The sequence below is a fragment of the Pezoporus flaviventris genome, unplaced genomic scaffold (genome assembly GCF_033815535.1).
Source record: "Pezoporus flaviventris isolate CSIRO_AGI_PZ_B2104156 unplaced genomic scaffold, CSIRO_AGI_Pfla_v1 ptg000083l, whole genome shotgun sequence".
NCBI classification, from domain to species: domain Eukaryota; kingdom Metazoa; phylum Chordata; class Aves; order Psittaciformes; family Psittacidae; genus Pezoporus; species Pezoporus flaviventris.
The window spans coordinates 6,241,173-6,259,392 of NW_026892631.1; the positions used below are offsets into that span (position 1 = coordinate 6,241,173).

The 18,220-nt window shown below is 40.8% G+C and overlaps 1 protein-coding gene across 1 annotated transcript in view; it reads left to right on the forward strand.

Annotated features, from left to right (window-relative positions):
- The window catches only part of MSH2 (mutS homolog 2), a 50,200-nt gene extending 38,974 nt beyond the window's left edge, over positions 1-11,226 (forward strand). The window contains exons 11-16 of the mRNA XM_061475365.1: positions 438-535; positions 2,433-2,678; positions 4,156-4,360; positions 4,751-4,998; positions 8,865-9,037; positions 10,627-11,226. Coding sequence (XP_061331349.1) covers positions 438-535; positions 2,433-2,678; positions 4,156-4,360; positions 4,751-4,998; positions 8,865-9,037; positions 10,627-10,797 — 1,141 coding nt within the window. The 3' untranslated portion in view covers positions 10,798-11,226. The remainder of the gene's footprint in view (positions 1-437; positions 536-2,432; positions 2,679-4,155; positions 4,361-4,750; positions 4,999-8,864; positions 9,038-10,626) is intronic.
- The last annotated feature ends 6,994 nt before the right edge of the window (positions 11,227-18,220 follow it).

Sequence of the window (18,220 nt, forward strand, 5' to 3'; positions counted from 1 at the left end):
CTTTCAGATCTGATAAACCTGTTGTAGGACTCTGGGCTAATTACACAGTTGCTTAGCAGCAATTTTCCTCTGCCAGTTCTATAACGTGCTACATCTTGTTGCAAAATGGCCAGAAATTCAGCCTTAAGAGCAAGTCCTTATGACATAGCATGTCTGTAACAAGCAACCGATAGGAGATTTTTCAGAATGATGTGTTTGGAGATGCTCAAATCACTGGTTTGCCCTTGTGGGTGATCTTCAACATGGAATTAAACTTACCGATACCCTGGTGTTGGATGAATCATAGATCAGTTGCTTTGTGTTCCTGGTACTGAACCTTGCTGTTAAAAAGGTGAGGAAAACTGGTATTGACTCATAGATGAGCTAGCCAGAAGCTTGACATTGTAGCAGAGAAGACAGAATGTCACAGCTTCTAAATATTGTGGTTTTGTTCGCAGCAAACTGAGCTCCATCAATGATGAATATATAAAGAACAGAGAAGAGTATGAAGAAGCTCAGGATGCAATTGTTAAGGAAATCATTAACATTGCTTCAGGTGAATATATCAATGTTGATGATGTGTATCAGTGTCTGGAATGTTGAGAGGACTTGCAGTTAATCTGTAGGCTCTTGATAGAGAACTGTAACATTCCCCAAAGAATTAGTGTGAAAAATGAGGTTTGGCTTTTAGACGGTTGGTGAAAGTTTGAAATACATTGTCTTCTATGGTCAGCCCATTTCCTGATGTTGCTATAAATATGCCATGATAGGGTGTATGCAAATGCTAATCCCATAAAATGAATAAAAATATACCCATGAAGGCCACATCTATCCTCCTCCACCTACCACCCTGACTGCCACCCAAATGGTAGACTGAGTAGAAGGCAGAAGAGGTGAAAGACAATAGAGAACTGAGGGAGTGGGACCCAAAGTCCCTGAACTATGGTGAAGAACTAACACTGATATGCAGTATAAGATCAAGGTAGTCATTGCTTATATGGTACAACAGAAGATTATTGTTTTCCTAATTTAATTTCCATATATTTTGCTCTAAGATGGCTTACTTACAGGACACATTCTTTATAATCCTTCACCAAAAGGAGAAGAGACATTGGGGAATTTGGTCTGGAGGATTCCCAGGATTTACATATCGCCTCTCCCAAAGGCACTAGTTCCAGCAGAACACATCTTAGCAGAACAAATCTAGGTATTTGAAATCTCTTCCAAGAGAGAAGTGGAAAGTGAAAGCACTAATGGATATTAAACTAAGGGGAGATGTATTAAAGATTAAAAAACCCACCTTTTTAAAAGATGATGTATTAATATATTTGAGTGTTTATTAAGCTGCAGTGGAAGTCTTCATAAGCTTTGGCCTCTTGTCATGCTAAGGAATTTGCCAGTATATTGCAAAATCAGTAGCTTCTTAGATTATTTTTTTAATACCCTGTTAATTTTTAAGTGTTGTTTTTTGTATGTGGCATGCTAAGGCTTGTATATTTATGTTGAAAGCAAAAAGCTAATTGGGTATTATATAACAGGATTAACTTCACTATATCATCTATAAATACCTAGTATGTTTAATGAAGTCTTTTGCTGCTGTTTAAAGCTTCTGTGTTGTGCAGTCATAGACTTAAAAATGTGTACGTGTATTTAAAAATCATTTTTCTTCCCCAGGTGAAGCTAATTTAATGGAAAAGACTGGATTATGTCTATAATTCTTGAATTAAAGTGTCCAGATCCTCTTAATGACCTATACCTAGCCGGTTCAAGAGGCTGTGTTAGAACAGTAAATGTACTTTGTACAGAATAGGACTCTTTTCTGCAGGTCACTGCTTGCCTCTTCTGACACATGCATTCCCTTTGCAGTTGTTAGATGGTTTACCTATATAGACTCCTGTCCATCATCCCTTTCACTGAAAAAAAACAAACACCAGCACTTAAGAACTGATACTGGGGCTGCTGGGCCACCTAGACCAGTTGTCTGGTCTCATGGGCACTGTATCTTACCTCTCCATACCGTCATTCACATCAGTGTGAAGGGTTGCTGTGTGTGAATTGTCAATGCTGTCTCTCTATTGTCTTTGCTTGCATGAGCATCAAAATACAGTGTATTATTGAGGAAGGAAACTTGGTGGATTTCCAGCCATCTTTTCATGTGAGCATTTGCCCCCCTGTACTAAGATAAGCTATTTCTCGTTGTCTAGTGTTAAGGCAAAATAATCAGCTTAGCCTCACCACTTCCTTTTTTTAGTCTGAAGAAGTACCCTTTGTAGTCAAAGCATGGAAACTTCAGGGTTACATCTTAGACTCTCCCAGAAGACTGCTATCTTGAACAAAATTGACTTCTAATGCAAATGAATTAATTTTATGAGCTCAATATAGGCTTTAAGATATCTGTTGGCAGGAACAAAAGAAATTCTAACTGTTCAATTGGTGTGTCTAATCAAAACCAGGTTATGCAGAACCAATACAGATGATGAATGATGTGATAGCCCAACTAGATGCAATTGTAAGTTTTGCTCATGTGTCAAATGGAGCCCCGGTGCCATATGTCCGTCCTGTCATTCTGGAAAAGGGACAAGGAAGGATTGTGCTGAAAGGTGCCAGGCATCCTTGCATTGAAGTACAAGATGAGGTGGCCTTCATCCCCAATGATGTTACGTTTGAGAAGGGCAAGCAGATGTTCCACATTATTACTGGTACGTGTTTCTGTTCTCTTTTTCATTTGTTATGTTATTTCCAATAATGATGTCTTTAAAAAAAGCAATCCAACGACAAGCAAACAAACCAACTATCCAAAAGAACTGTGAAAACAATCAACAAAGGGTGAGTAGCCAGCAAGTATAAGGTATAAGATTTAGCTTGGGAAATCAGGGAGGGTAGTGAAAGCTATTGTGTTTGGTTATATTAAGAAGCTGTCCACAGCGTTTTTGTGAAACATTTCCTTTGCTAGCTGATATTCTTTTATGTTTATACCTATACAGACATATTTCTCATCTTCCAAACTAGTAATCATGGAATTAGTTGTTATGATTGTTGTTACAGTGCACTGTTCGGAGAAAGTGATTGCTTATTTAGACATAGTCATTTGGGAAGAAGGGAGAAGCTGCTAGAACAGTAGAAAATAAGAAACTAGTTCTTCCTTAACATATGTATTCTTTGCCTTAGTGAATGTAACTCCACAAGATAGGCAACCTCAGGAGCTGGCAAACGAACCTACTTAAGTGATTTGGAAAATTCCACTAGGCATTAATTGTACTGTAGCCACGTAGACACCTTCTGTAGGCAAGATTTTAAGCAGCCTCTTTGTTAAGGTTTTCTTTGTTTCATATTTAAGTCAATTTTAAATGCAAAACATGTTTTAATGACTGTACCCTTTTTCCCCTATTCTCTGGGGTAATTAAGGTAATTTTACCACACAGGAAAACATTTTTTAGTGTTTATAGATTTAATTGAACGTTAATTCCCATTCAGATGCCCTTGACATACCTTCTGAGTAGCAAAGACTGGAAATTAGAGAATGATTAATGAACACTTCTCATACAATCAAAAAGAAAAACTAAAAATCTGAATAAATGCATGGTAATACGCTTGTTTTTGTGGTCAGCAGAAGTGCGAGGTTGGATTTAATGATCAGTTTTCTGGAAAATACTTTTCATTTCATTTGTACTTCAGTTAAAATTAGCTGATTAATATTTGCTTTTGCTGATTCAGAAACACTTTAGATTGTAATTTAAATCGCCCATTAGTTTGTACCCGACCTGTAATTAAGCTATTTCATTTTTACAGACAAATTGTAATTGTTGTTTGAGGTGAAAGCAGATTATTTTCATGCTCTTAAGCAGCACTACTGATGACTTTCAACTTCAAGCTTATTAGTTTTAGGTATGGGCATGTGTTAAATGGTTGCTTATACTTCTGAAAAGTCCCCAAACTTATGAAGGCCCCTAATGTTCTTTATTCACCTTTTCTTTTGACAAAAGCAACATTCAGTAAGACATGCAAGCAAGCATTATTAGTAGTGGAGCTACTTGTTGCACCTGTTAGACAAGTCTGCTTCTCCTTCCTGGCAGAGAGTAATAAGTTTAAATGTCCTTTGTTTTAATTTAGAGCTTGGAACTGCTGAATTGTAAAAGATGATGTTGCTTAAATTCATTGGCAAAATTCCTTATTTAGGCCCGAACATGGGAGGAAAATCAACCTACATCCGACAGACAGGGGTGATTGTCCTCATGACCCAGATTGGGTGTTTTGTACCGTGCGATTCTGCGGAGGTAACCATCGTGGACTGTATCCTGGCTCGGGTGGGAGCTGGAGACAGCCAGCTGAAAGGCGTGTCTACTTTCATGGCTGAAATGTTAGAAACTGCTTCAATCCTCAGGTAAGACCTGTGCTTACATGATTTTGTTGGTTGGGGTTAATGGGGAAGGGAGGTGCTCTAAGACAGATGCATTTAAGATTTCCTTTTATGTAGAATCTCTAGTGGAGGATCTCAAGTAATCTGTAGCAGGCTCATAAGTTCTTGAAGTGGCCTTCTGTTTATTTCAGTGGTCATATAGAGCTGCTACCAGGAGGCTGAAGTCTAAATGGGGCGAAGAAACGAGTTTGGAAAGACCTGTGAGACAGTGTGTGCTTCATTCATATGTTGTTATGTAAATACAAAAGCTCTTTAGCCTCTTTTGTGCTATGTCTCTGCAACATAACTTGTGGTATTCCAATATCCAGAGTTCATGCAGTTCTCAAACGTTATAAAATGCTCTTGTGCTTCTAGGACAGCATCTGAAAACTCCCTGATAATCATTGATGAGCTGGGAAGAGGAACTTCTACCTATGATGGCTTTGGCTTAGCATGGGCTATTTCAGAATACATTGCTAGCAAAATCTGTGCTTTCTGTATGTTTGCTACACATTTTCATGAGCTGACAGCTCTTGCTGACCAAGTGCCAACAGTAAATAACCTACATGTTACTGCTCTGACCAGTGACAACACGCTGACAATGCTTTATCGTGTCAAGGAAGGTAAGACTGTAAACGGTGAGCAGGGCAACTTAATTTCACCCTAAGAGAGGAAGATATCTTAATGTAAAAGAGAATTTTCATGTTTCACTTCAGGCTTAGGGTTTACAATAGGTATATTCTCCTCTGTCCATAGACAATGTGTATGGCAGGAGCTATGTCCATGTGTGAACACAGCTGGTGATGTTGATTGTTTCAGACTCCTAGGTTATTTCTGCCACTCAAGTTAATTCTTTTGAGGTTGGATCCTTTCTGTTTCTTAAAGAGCAGAGAGAAGGGCTCCAAAAGGTTATTTTCTGTTTTCCAAAATCAGCCATTTTAACCTGCTGACAAAGTAAAGGCTTATGTTCCTTAAATTGGTCTTTTAAAAGAAATTAGTACAACTTTTATGTGCTGACTATTTTTAATAATGTCTATTTCATTGTAATAAGGTTTGATCATTAAAGAAAGATGTTGCCCAATTTATGCAGTAGTTGAATATAGGCAAAATCACATTTTTAGCAAATGGCATAATAGTAAAACAACAAGTAGCCTGTTTTGTTAGTGTAAGATAGGTCAGATGTATTTAAAATCCTCTAGTGGAGCCAATTATTCCTTTTGATAATAGATTAGATAATTTTTTTATGAAGCATAAACCCCTCTGTTAGCTGCAGTTAGTGCTTCTTCCTGCTTCTCTATATCCCCAATCTTTTGTTCTTTCTCCCTTCAGTGGGAGCCTGTATTTGTGCTAAATAAAGCAGGGCTGTGTAACTGTGGTTTACAAGGTGTGGTCATTTATGCCATTCCACTTTGTTTGTGAACTCTATTTTGTTGTTCCCATAAGGCCATTTTGTTGAGGTTGCCAACCTCTAGTCTAAGCTTTTTATTTAAAATGTGGGCAGAATACAATTACACTGTGTTTTCACTTTGGAATAGCTTTTGATTTCCTTTTCTGAGCTCCACAAGGAATGAATGAGTTAGGTGCCACTCAGAGTGATAGAACATAACTACTATAGAACACTGGCTGTAGTGGATCTGATCAGCAACTTACCTTGTGGAGTGGTTTTGTCTCAAATAAGTATTTGAGGAATTAGGCTACTATCTTTACTAAAACAATTACTAAATATAATCCATCCTTATTAAGGCTCAGATGTTAACTTCGTCTCGTATCTCAAGTCATGGAAACTGATGTTTTCGTATATTTTTAGTTTCAGGTTTAATCTTACAGGTACAATTGCTAAAATTCACTCCTCCTTTTAAAAGCTGTTTCGTCATGTTGACACAATACCAAATACTTTTTTTCACTTGGCGAGTTCATCCTAATAGCTCAGCATTTCATGATCAGTGCATATTCTGTGTGTGTTATCCTGGAACTCTCTCCAGTATTTCCCGATTTCTTTAGCCAATTTGGGACTTGTCAGTTCATTTCTTCTGAAATGAATGTCATATGCTGTCCAGTTATTAAATTTTACTATTATGCTTTTAAAGATAATTTTTATTATCTTCACAGGCTATCACCATACTATTAAGTGTCTTTAGATAATGAGTTTTTATTATATCATGATCTGAGCCTCATTCAAGTGGTACTGTGCTAGTTTTACTCCCATGACATTACTAATTGACTGTTTTTTACTCATTTCTTCTGCATTAAAATCTATGAAATTATTTCATTTGGTGCCCTTTGTATAACCACTTGTAATTGTATATTCCCCTATGTCTATAGTCTTACAATCAGGTTTTGGGTACTTTTCTGTAAAGCTAGGAGGCTGCTCTGGACAGGGGGAGTCAAAGCATGACTTGGAAGCGCTGCTCTCCTCTGGCTTTACTGAGAGTCTACTTAAAGCTGGTTAGAATGTCTCCAGCTGCCACAGTCTTGTTTCCTTTAATTCTTATGTCCTTGACTTTTCTTTCTTAGAAATGGCCTTCGTTCTCCTTTTGTTCATGCATTTATTCTAGGCAGTGCCTAGGCTTCTGAATATCATTCCAAAGTTCTGTGGCCCTGGTACCCAGCTTGTTCCAGCGGATAGGCAGAGTCTGTGGTTCTTTTGCAGGTTGCTCTTTCCCATTTTTTCCAGCACATACTGAGTTCCTTCCACCAAGTGAAGGTTCAGAGCCCTGAGTGCCTTGCTGAAATCGATGCTTTAAATATGACTTAGTGTGGCCTGGGAACTTAAGATAAGTGTAGTCATAAATTGCAGTAGGCATACATTGAAACTGAGTGTTTTCAGTGCAGTACAGTATCTTCAAACAAGCTGTCTTCATTTAAGTGCCTTATTTTGAGTGCTTAGGTTGGGCAAAACCTAAGCCTCATAGTGCCCCATTATAGCCCCAAACCTTACAATTCTTTAACACCCCCCGTGTCCTCTTCTTTTTTATATATATATATATTCAACCAGTATTAACTCATCCATTCTGGTCCTAGTGAAAACTCTATAAGCCTGGTTTAATATTTTTCTTCAGTCAGTTTTGCTATTTTCAGTCATGCACATCTTTTCTTTCTACATGCCATGTCTTTCAACTATTTTCTTGGAAGTGCTGTTGAGCATAGAGGCGCAGTAGTTTGTATCTACCTACTTAAACCTCTGCCAAATGAGACAGATAGATACAACATTATGAAATCTTCATCTTAAAATACCTCTTGTCAAATTGGATGTCTTTCACTCAGGTCTTTGCATGTAGTGTTGTGCCCTTTCCCTTTTGGATTGGAAGGGTTATGTGGTTCAGGCAAGGATGTATGGACAGCTCAGATACATCTGGCTTTTTGAAACAAGTGTTTCACATCATTTGAAATGTCATGCAAGTTATACAAAGAACTCTTATAATATTTTCATCCCTGTCTTCATGCTTCAAGAGTGTTGTAGGACAGCTGGAAGAGGAGACACAGAAAGTACTGTTGTCTATGCCTCTGCTCAGGATTCTTTGAGCAGGCACCCGAGTTTGTGTCTGGGGTGGTGTGTGCTTTTAATATAAAATCAATATGAGGTCCAATTTCTGCTTAAAAATGTTGATTTCCTTTAAGAATCCCGAGAGATCGCAAGGTTAATGAAACAGAAAAAGTCTAAATGCAAAATTTTCCTTCACCTATTCTTTAGTTACTCAATATTTAATAGATGCTTAGTTAAGAATAATTTTACATATGTTATTTGTACCTCCTTGCTGGAGACCAGAATTAAAAGGATGTGGTAATATTTGTGTGTGGCCAGTAGGAATTATGGTAATGTAGATGAATGGAGTTGGCAGATTGTATCGGAGGGCTTTTGAAACTGAAGTGAAAACTTTTATGTAGCTATGTATAATTGGTATAATTTGAGCAGTTATGAGAACTTTTCTTCCTCAACCAAATATTATAAAGTGTATTAATTGAAGGAAGTGTGAAGTTAAAGTTGAAAGGTTTTGACATAATTAAAGATGGCTCTGAAGAGTTAGGAGGTACTGATGCAAAGGAGGATGAGAATGATTGAGAATGCAGCATTTTACATGTGTGAATGTATATATAAAAATACTCAAATATAGAAAAATGTGAGAAATGTAGTTCACATAATTTTTAATATACTATATTCTACAGGCTGTGCTGAAGTACTTTAATAAAAAGCATTATTCAGTTTCATTCAAGTACTAGAGGGGAATTCTTTCTGCCTGAAGAGTTTTCCCTTTCTTCTTGAATCACTTTTGGAGCTCTGCAATTACTGTTCGAAGAGAGCTTAATTAAATAAGACCGTATTCTTTAGACTCTGTAGTCCAAAATTGAATCAGAAACTGTTGGGAGAACCAAACCATGTCATGCATTTAATTCTTCAGAACAGAGAACTATTACAAGTTTGGTCATATAGTCTGTGTAGCCATATTGTCTCTTGTGAATTCTTTACTGTTGTTTTTTTCTCTGCATCCAGGTGCTTGTGACCAGAGTTTTGGAATACATGTAGCAGAGCTGGCAGCTTTCCCAAAACATGTGATAGAAAGTGCAAGAGAGAAAGCATTGGAACTGGAGGAGTTTCAAAACATTGGCAAGTCCAGGGAATCTGAAGGAGAACCACCAGCCAAGAAATTCTGCAAAGAAAGAGAGGTTTGCTATCAGGAATGCTTTTTAAATTTGTTTAGCTGGAGTAACCCAAGCAAAATAGTTTATTCTCTTCTCCCTTCGCTTTCTCTTAAAAGCAGCTTCATTAGCAGGTAGTGTAAAGGAAAACAGTAGCTTGCAAAAAGCCTTTTCAGAATAGCCTGTGTTGTCATCTTAAGATGGCTTAAGAATCCTTACAGTGACATCTGTTGCAGCCTCCTAGAAAATGCATGTGCTGCCCTTTATAACTTCTGTTGTTTAGTGCCAGTAGTCAGGTCCTCCTTGCTGCAGGCATATAAATCTGGTTAAGGATCTTAGTTCTGTGTCCCAGCACTTGGCCTGAAACTTCAGCCTTGTAACTCATTTATCTCTACCATCAGTGGTAGTCTTGGTAATGCTCCAGTATATGGAAGCCTTGAAGTGTTAGCCCATACCCAAAGCACTTTCTGCATTTAAAAAGCCTTTGCTTTAGGTAGAGGCTGTTACCTGTTACTTTGTATTTTCAGTTTTAGAGGTCTACTGCATTTGTTCCTGGTTCAGTAAGTGGATCTGATGTGGATGAATGCTCTCTGGTTTGTCCTACTTTTTAATGCCAGGATGTTCCCCGTCCAAGTATCTCAGTTGGTCCACTATTACCCTTCATTTGCTAGATTGCTAGGTATCATGGTATAGTATTTTTTAGATTAGTGGATCTGGCTGTGTGGTCATAAATTGGTGTAAATTAATGTGGCAGACACTTCTGACAAATACAGCATCGTGGGTTTTTGCTTGGGTATTTCAGTAATACATAGTATTTCATAAACTCTCTAGGCAATTGAATGGCATAGCCTTAGATGTTTCTGGCTTTGCTAACATCATATTTAGAGGGGAAGTGTGCTATTATGTTTCCAAGTCCTTTGGAGATTTCTGCACTGAAAGTATACTGCATTAGTTTTAAATGATAAAACTTTATCTTGGTGGTCTAAAATGCAAAATGCAGAGGATGGGGCAAAATTCTGTATTCTGGGCAAGCTGTTTCTAATACAGGGATCCTGAATACTGTTCATTGAAATGTTTGTTCTTCCTGTTCAATTCAGATTGTTTAGAAGCTCCACTTTGCCTGTTTGTGTAAAAGCATATGCATGAAGCTTAATTATCATCTGTTCTCCTTGGTGACGGCCACTCTCCAGTTGCTTGGTTACAATTTGTTCTTGCATTTTGCATATTGAAACATTGGTTTTGATCTGCAGTTCCTCCAAAAAGTGACTAGTTTGTGGAATATGGCTATATTACTGCTAGCAATGCTCACCTAGTGCAGTTGCACACCGGAGTTAAATGTGGAATGCACATAGGAGGTATCACTGTTAAATACTGTATTTCTACTGATCAACTGATGCTTTTTGCTCATGGATTGAAAGGGGAATAAACTCCTGATACCAGTATAACTGGGTTGTCCCGGTGTTGAGAACATGATTGGATGTGCAAAAATAACCATGGGTTTTGCCTACAGAAAGTTTCTGGTGATGAATAAACTTGGTATCTTTAGAGAATTTAGAAAAATCCTGCTTGCAATCTGAACATCGTATTTTCTTTTCCTTCCCTTTCCTCCATTTCAGGAAGGTGAAAAGATAATTCAGGATTTTCTTTGTGAAGTGAAAGCATTGCCCCTGACAGATATGTCAGAAGAAGACATCAAAATCAAGCTGAAACAGCTGAGAAATGATGTGTTGGCAAAGAACAACAGTTTTGTGAATGAAATAATTTCCCGAACAAAAGTTACATCATGAAAGGTGTGAGAACAGGATACAGCTCTTGAAGCATGTTTTGCGTTGCAAGAACTCTCATTTTCTTGTCTTGTAGCTTTTATACTTTGATATTTGTACTCATTTGTGTAGGCTTTTTTTTTTCCCCTTGGTTTGTAATTATTTTGTAAAAAATCCTGAGCACGTCCTGTACCAGATTCCTGCTTTAGTTGGGATCACTGTGCCCTTTTAGGAGTTTTCAATAAAACGCTTTTTCAGTACTGAGAGAATTACTGAGTGTACAAACAAAATGCATAATGCTTTATGAGGAAAGTATGCTAGAAAGTATAGCCATTGAGGTGGCACATAACTAACACAGCCTGGAAAAGGAACCGAGCATACACAAAATCTGTGTCCTGTACCAGGGTTCTTTATTGTACGATGGAATTCGTTAATTAAAGTTTTATTAACGCTGTGTTAGTGCTCCATTAGAAAAAAAAACAATGTGATTTGTTGTAAGTTCTTTTGTATGTGCACTTGCATGGAGATTGGGGAGAGGAGGGATTTTTTTTGTTTGCTCTGTGGATGGCAGTGCTCTGGTCAAATAGACTACGGACCTGCTCTTCATGCCTGAGTGGTGACAACTCTTGCATATTTTGGTGAATTTGTAATATAACAAAGGTTGGGGTGAATTTAGTTTAACTGGAGCTTCTGAGTTGGTTATGGTGTAAGAGGTTTCTCTGTGAAGAAAGAACACATTCCCATGGCAGGCAGTTGGAACTAGATGGTCTTTTAAGGTCTCTTCAGACTATTCTGTGATTTTTATCTGATGGGCTTCTCACACTGAGACAGTTTGAAAGCATGCAGATACGAGTTTATATTCTCCTTGAAATTTAGCATTTTAAATTGTAGCTCACAAATGCCTTACCTATATTTAAAACTGTCAGTGTTGAAAGATTAATGGGAAAAGGTGTTTATTGCATGAGATTATAGGAATAAAATCAAGCTGAAGATGCTGTGCAAACTCTTGCTGTGTTCAGAGATTGCATCAGTGGGTGTGTGCTGGGGACAGCAGTGCTGCTGTTAAAGCTCTGCTGTAGGGATTCTGTCGGGGATTAATGTGTTGCAGTGGTCTGCATTTAAACAGTTCAGCTGTAGTCATAAAAGAGGTGTAGTGTCCAACTTGCTGTTGGGTAGCATTGGTTTGTCATTGGACTAGAACTTGGACATACTAGATCTACTTGAGAGGAGAAAAAGGCTTGTTTGAGGGGTTTGGATTCTGCATAACACTTTTCTGGTCTTTTAAATTAGAATGCATTCTGCTTGTAAAGACAAAAATAGACTTGCATTTACAAACAGCACAGTTGATGCATGTATTCAGTAGCTGTGTCTGGAAAAGTGTGTGAATGGAAAAATCTGTTACATAAAGTAATGAAAAATGTAGCTGGTTTTGCAAATTCAGTTGATTCAAACACAAGCTTTCAGAATTACACATAAAATAGACAATGAGAATCAATCAGAGCCTCAAATCCTGCAGTGACACACAATTTGTATTGGATCAAAGTGCTTTAACTGTTGCTAGAAAAAGGCAGTTCTTCTAAGGGACTGCAGTGGCTGATACTTAGAGTTGCTTCCTACACGTGCTGAGATATCTGTGGTTTGATCAGAGATGCCCCTTGCCTGGTTTCCTGTTCCTAACCATGGGAACAGGCATAAAACTCTCAGTGGTTTTCTCTTCCAGGAGCTTCTCTGTTTCCCCTGGACACTGTGTGAGCTTCCAGTGTCTACAACACTCGTAGCCAAGTTATGCCTCACTGAGTTGCCTCCTGCAAGAGGGACTGTGACTTTGCTTTGAACCTGGTTGCCAGTTTCATTCAGTGGCTTTGGTTTTTAGCCTTTGTGTCCCCTGTTTCCGCTCTGGATGCAGTGCATCAGTACAGCATGTCTGCAGTATGCTGAGGAAAGGCTGCTTTTGGTTTTTTGTGTTGCAGTTGGATGCTGATAAGGCTGCTCCTGTGTAACCAGATTTGCTCATCTGAGAGTGAAAGCACTACTCATGTGCGTTGCTTGGGAGTGATGCAACTGGTACCCTGACTGGACCAGCTCTGGGCAGCACTTTTTCCTCTGTGCTTCAAAAAGGGTGTTACACACTTGCAACAGAAAGGATTCAGTTTTTCTCATGCCTTTCAGCACTCACAAGAAAGAAAGGTAAAAGTTAATAGGATTTTAAACCTTATCCTCTCAACTATTTTCTACACTACATTTTCCCCCCTCACTGCAGCTGCTGGCTATAGGCAAGAAAGGATCAGGCAGAGTTTAGTCTCCATATGTCAGTGCTGCTTGCAAACTGGGTTACAGGTAGTGTGATTTCATGTGAGCAGGAGGATGGCTATTTTTGCTAGTTCCAATTTAGCTTTTCCCTCAAAAAAGTACTTATGAGATGGGAGCAGTTCCAGAACTTGTCTGGATATTACAGAGCTGTACCAATTGGATGCAAAGGTTGTCAAAGCTTCAGAACAAAGTAATTTGCTGTTTGAGGAGTGGTGAGGCCACTTACTGTCAGCCTTGAATGGAGATGCAAGTTTCTCTTTATTCATTGACTTAAGAAGGCTTGGCACTGAATGCTTACTGCAGGGGTGGTGGTTTTAGTCTGTGCTGTTACTGTTCCTCTGGAAGGCACTTTGTGAAGAACACTGTATTAGATGGGGTGAAAGAAAAGAGCAGACATGATCAAACAGTGAAGGAATTATCTTCCTTTGATCGCTTCTGCTCCACTGGAGCTGGGGTGGGTTTAGAATCGGAAATGGCAGGACCATGACATAAAACAACCCCTTGCCTACTGACAGATGCACTGAAACTGGCTGGAGGAGACTTTCAAGCCTCAGAGAACTGGATACCTGCTCACAACTATGTTTTTGGCCTGGGCTTTGTTGAACATAATGACTTTGCACCAGCTCTCAGTGGATGTAGCTGTTCTGGCTTGATAACCACTCTGGAAGTGTTCATGGTCTTAATTTTTCCAGATTTAGGGAAGCCTGTGTGAGAGCTCATTGCCCTGCTGGAGGGGATGCTGCTTTTGCAGCTCAGCTGAGGTCTGGGACTGTCTGAGCAGTTTCATCTGTTTTGGTGCAAGACTAGGATGATAGTTTAAACTGATTTTCATTGCATTTAATGAGCTTTCATATATAAAACCAGTATGTAGGCTGAGAGATTTCTATGGCTAAAAACCAGTGTGACATTTGGCCTTATTATCTGCAGTGTGACAGATTTGTTTGAAAAACCAAGGGGGAGTAGTTGGCTGCTCTGCATCCAAAGTAGCATGAGGTCATGCACTGAATGCTTTGCATCTTTCTGACCTGGGAACAAGGAAAACAAGTGGCCAGAGGAGCCTGGAGCCTTAAAAAACACTGGGAGAGGTGCTGCCATCTCTGGGAGATGGCTGCAACCCTTGCAGGTAGAGCTTGACTCTTGATGCTGCCTGTTTGCTGAAAGAAAGCCTTGTTTGCAGTTGCATCTCCAATGCAGTTGCATCTCCTCTCCTGTCCTAGCAGCCACCTTTCCCAGACTATTGCCTTGCCTTTCCCTACTCCTGCCAGGTGCCTGCACTGCTTCTCTACAAAAGGGAGCGCCTGGCATTGCTACATTTCATGTATGTGTGTCTTTAGCTATAAGCAGTGCTTTTTGTCGTTTGCATGAGGTGGGACAGGGGTAGATATCATAGAATCACGGAATGGTTTGGGTTGGAAGGGACCTTAAAGCTCATCCAGTCCCAACCCCCTGCCACGGGCAGGGACACCTTCCACTAGACCAGGTTGCTCCAAGCCCCATCCAACCTGGCCTTGAACACTGCCAGGGATGGGGCAGCCACAGCTTCTCTGGGCACCCTGTGCCAGGGCCTCACTACTCTCATAATGAAGAAATTTCTTCCTGATGTTTAATTTCAGTCTCCCCTCTGTCAGGTTAAAGCCATTCCCCCTTGTCCTGTGCCTACAGGCCCTTGTAAGTAGCCCCTCTCCAGATTTCTTGCTTTTCTCTCTGTATCCCTACATGCGCTGCTTTGTCAGTCAAGTTGGGAGGGAGCAACTTCTGCTATTGAAGAAGAAAGTGACAGTTTCTGATCATTCTCAGTGGCCACTGGGACTTGGCCTCCTGCCATGGACCAGCAGCAGTGGCTGTAGCTGAAGGAAACAATACCATAAAGCAGGTGGCAGATTGTGTTTGCTCCAGCAGCTGGAGTGTGTAGTGCTTTTCTGGAGGTGAGAAAATGTATTTGCTTGTTCACTATTGTGGAAAAAGGTGCCTTGGCACCTGGGTCAAGCTGCTGGATGGTCATGGCAGTTTCTGTAGGGATGTAATTTGTCCTTGTAGGGATGGTTGGAAAGCTGAAAACAGCAGTGCCAAGGGAAGAGCGGAGAGTAAATAGCCTGTGTTTGGGAAAACATTTTCCCTGCTGATCCACATGGTCCTGCTGCATACTGCAAAGCCATAGAATCATAGAATAGTTTGGGTTGGAAGGGACCTTCAAAGATCATCTAGTCCAACTGCCTGCATTGAGCAGGGACATCTTCAACTAGATCATCCACCTTGGCCTTGAAGGTCTCCAGGGATGGTGAATCCACCACCTCTCTGGGCCACATGTGTGCTTGCACAGCAGGCAGCTTTAATTTGCTCTTTATTTTTCCAAAGAGGAGAAAACTGTTCCTATGCAGGTTGCTGTGGGCTCTGGCACAGGCCTGGCTGCCACAGCAGACCTTTAGCTGGAGCAGAGAGGGCTGTAGCAGGTCACACTGGTCCCATCTCCAACCAGCTGCTGGACCATGCAGTGGGGGAGGCAGGAACCTGAGCAGCGCTCCTAAAGAGTGTCTGAGCTCACCTGAAGTTGCTGGTTTGCACCCTGAAGGACATGGGTTCATGTAGATATTGAAATAATACCTTGTTTTCTTCTGTCCTGCATCTTGTGCAAAGAATTGGTATAAAACTTCAGGAAAACATCCACCACTATGGGCTTTAGACCAGAGATTGTTGGTCTTTTCAGCATGCCAGCTGGTTCCCCTTGTGTGGCTGTTCCCACAGCACTGTGATGTCCCTGACAGCCCACGGTCCAGGCTTGTAAACCTCTCTGCATCCCCCCAGCCTCATCAGGAGCTGCCTGGGATCTGCTGTTCCTCTGCAGGTGCAGCCAGGCTGGTTCTGTAGGGGGCTAGAGCTGAGTCCATCAAACCTGGCCTTGGGCTGTACCTCCTCCCCAGGGCCTGTGGTTTCAACAACAAAGGATCAAAAATGTAGCTGTCATCACAGCTTGGTCCCAAGTCTTGCAAGGAATGACAAGGTGTGTCACCACAGTGCAAGCCCTGAAGATCTGAGGTGATCATTGGAAATGCTTTTTAGAAGCAATCATCTTCCCCCTGAATATTTTTGTTAACTCTTTCTCATGCCTTTCTGCTCTAGGTTTTTGCTGACTTAAATGTCCCTTCCTTGGATTTCAGGGTCACAGGATAATGGCAAGTAGTTTCCTTATGCTTTGATGTGCTAACGAGGAAGGTAAAAGCGAAAATCAAGCTTCATATCAATGTTCAACACCAAAATTAACAGTAAGGTTATTCTGATGCTGATTTTAGTGCAGATGCTCTGGCTGTACAAAATCTTTTTATTGCTGTGGCCTGGGAAGACAGCATCAGAGTTTCACTTCCTATACCCTCTGATTGCTTCTCTTTTCACCTTGGGCAGTAATAGGTTTTTCAAGTTCCTGCTCTCTTTCTGCTTGCAATTGGTCATCTCTCATATCGTCATTCTGCTGTGGCATTTATCATTCAATTCAGGGACACAGGATGCAGTGTAACAATTCACTCACGCATTAAGAGCAATCAGTGCCATTGAAAGGAAAGAAAAAAGCCTGCTTGCTCTCTGCCTGTGTGCTGTTTTAAAGGATGTGTTTTAAAGTGCAAAAGGCTAGTGATGGAGGTGTGGGAAAACAGGGACGTGCACATGAGCTCTGTGAGATGCTCCTTTCTATGGATGTATGTCCACACTGAAACTCAAGCAGCCCCCTGGGTTTAAAACCAAATCAGCTTCTTAACCTGTGAGCTGTATGTGAACCTGCTGAAGGTTCCATTTTCATACAGGTGCCAGCAGCTTTGCCATGAAGGATGATGCTTGTCTCCTTGCACACATCAGCCAAGGGTGAGAGAGATGGTTTGGGATGGGGGTTGCAGTACTATCTCATTACTTCCAACCAAGGAACCAAAGCACCAAGTCCCACCTCCATCCATGCAGTAAGCATGAGAGATGCCAGTGCAGTTATCTAATCTTAGGTTGGTTGCTGTGACAGTACCCTGAGCACTGCGAAACCAACCAGCCAGAACAAATTGCAGAGCAGGGCTTGGCTGTCAGCAGCTCTGCACTTCTCTGGTCTGGCACGAAAGGCCAAGCCTGCAAAGTGACTGCAGTGGCTGGGAGTAGTAGCTGGGGTAGCTCCAGTGGTGCTGGCTGTGTGATGTTGCCTCCTTTGGTCCAAGTCACTGTAGGATGCGTGATCCCCAGCATGGGTTCTCCTTTCTCTGCAAGGGCTCTTGAAGATGCTGTTTCAGCCGTCCTATGGCCACTCATGTTTTGTTGTGGTTACTACCTTTAGTCAGTGAGAACAAAAATACCTGTCTGAGGTTTCTCCCGAAAATGAACAGCACTTAGAATCATAGAATAGTTAGAGTTGGAGGGGACCTTCAAAGCTCATCTAGTCCAAGCCCCGGCAATGAGCAGGGACATCTTCACCTACATCAGGTTGCTCAGAACCACATCCAGCCTGATCTTGGGATGGGGCATCCACCACCTCTCTGGGCCACCTGTGCCAGTATTCTACCACCCTCATTGTAAACAATTTCTACCCTAATTAAGCAGGTGGTGGACCACCAGTGCTATAAAGCACTTGCATGGGTGGGTAACTTGTTTAAGATGCTCAGTCTTCTGAGGGGAAGTTTGGCCTCCCCAAAACATGAGTGATGTTGAAGGCACTGGACGGATGGTGCTCTGCAGCCTCCATGGGATCCCAGCCTGGACCTGCCTGCCCTGGTACAGTGAACCCAACTCACACTTCAACAAAGCAGCAGCTAGAGCAGAGCTAAACAGGTTGTAGCAGACCTGAGTCTTATTCCTAGTAATCTGAAACACATTTTCACCTATTTTAGCTATTAAATATATTTTTCTTCTTTTTCTTTCCCTCAGGAAGGAAATCAATTTGCAAAAGGGCAATCTTGCAGCAGCCCCTTTTTCTGTGCTGTAGGGGCTGCATTTCAAGCACAATATATTATAGTACAACACTTGTTATGAGGAAACAGCAGTGCTGTTTGTCTTGCTGCTGTAGAGGGACACAGGATTAGCTCTGTGTAATCTGTCATGTAAGAGATGTGCTCATCTGGTGTGAATCGGAGGAACTGCATGAAGTAAATGTTTTTTTTTTTTTCCCCAAGATTAG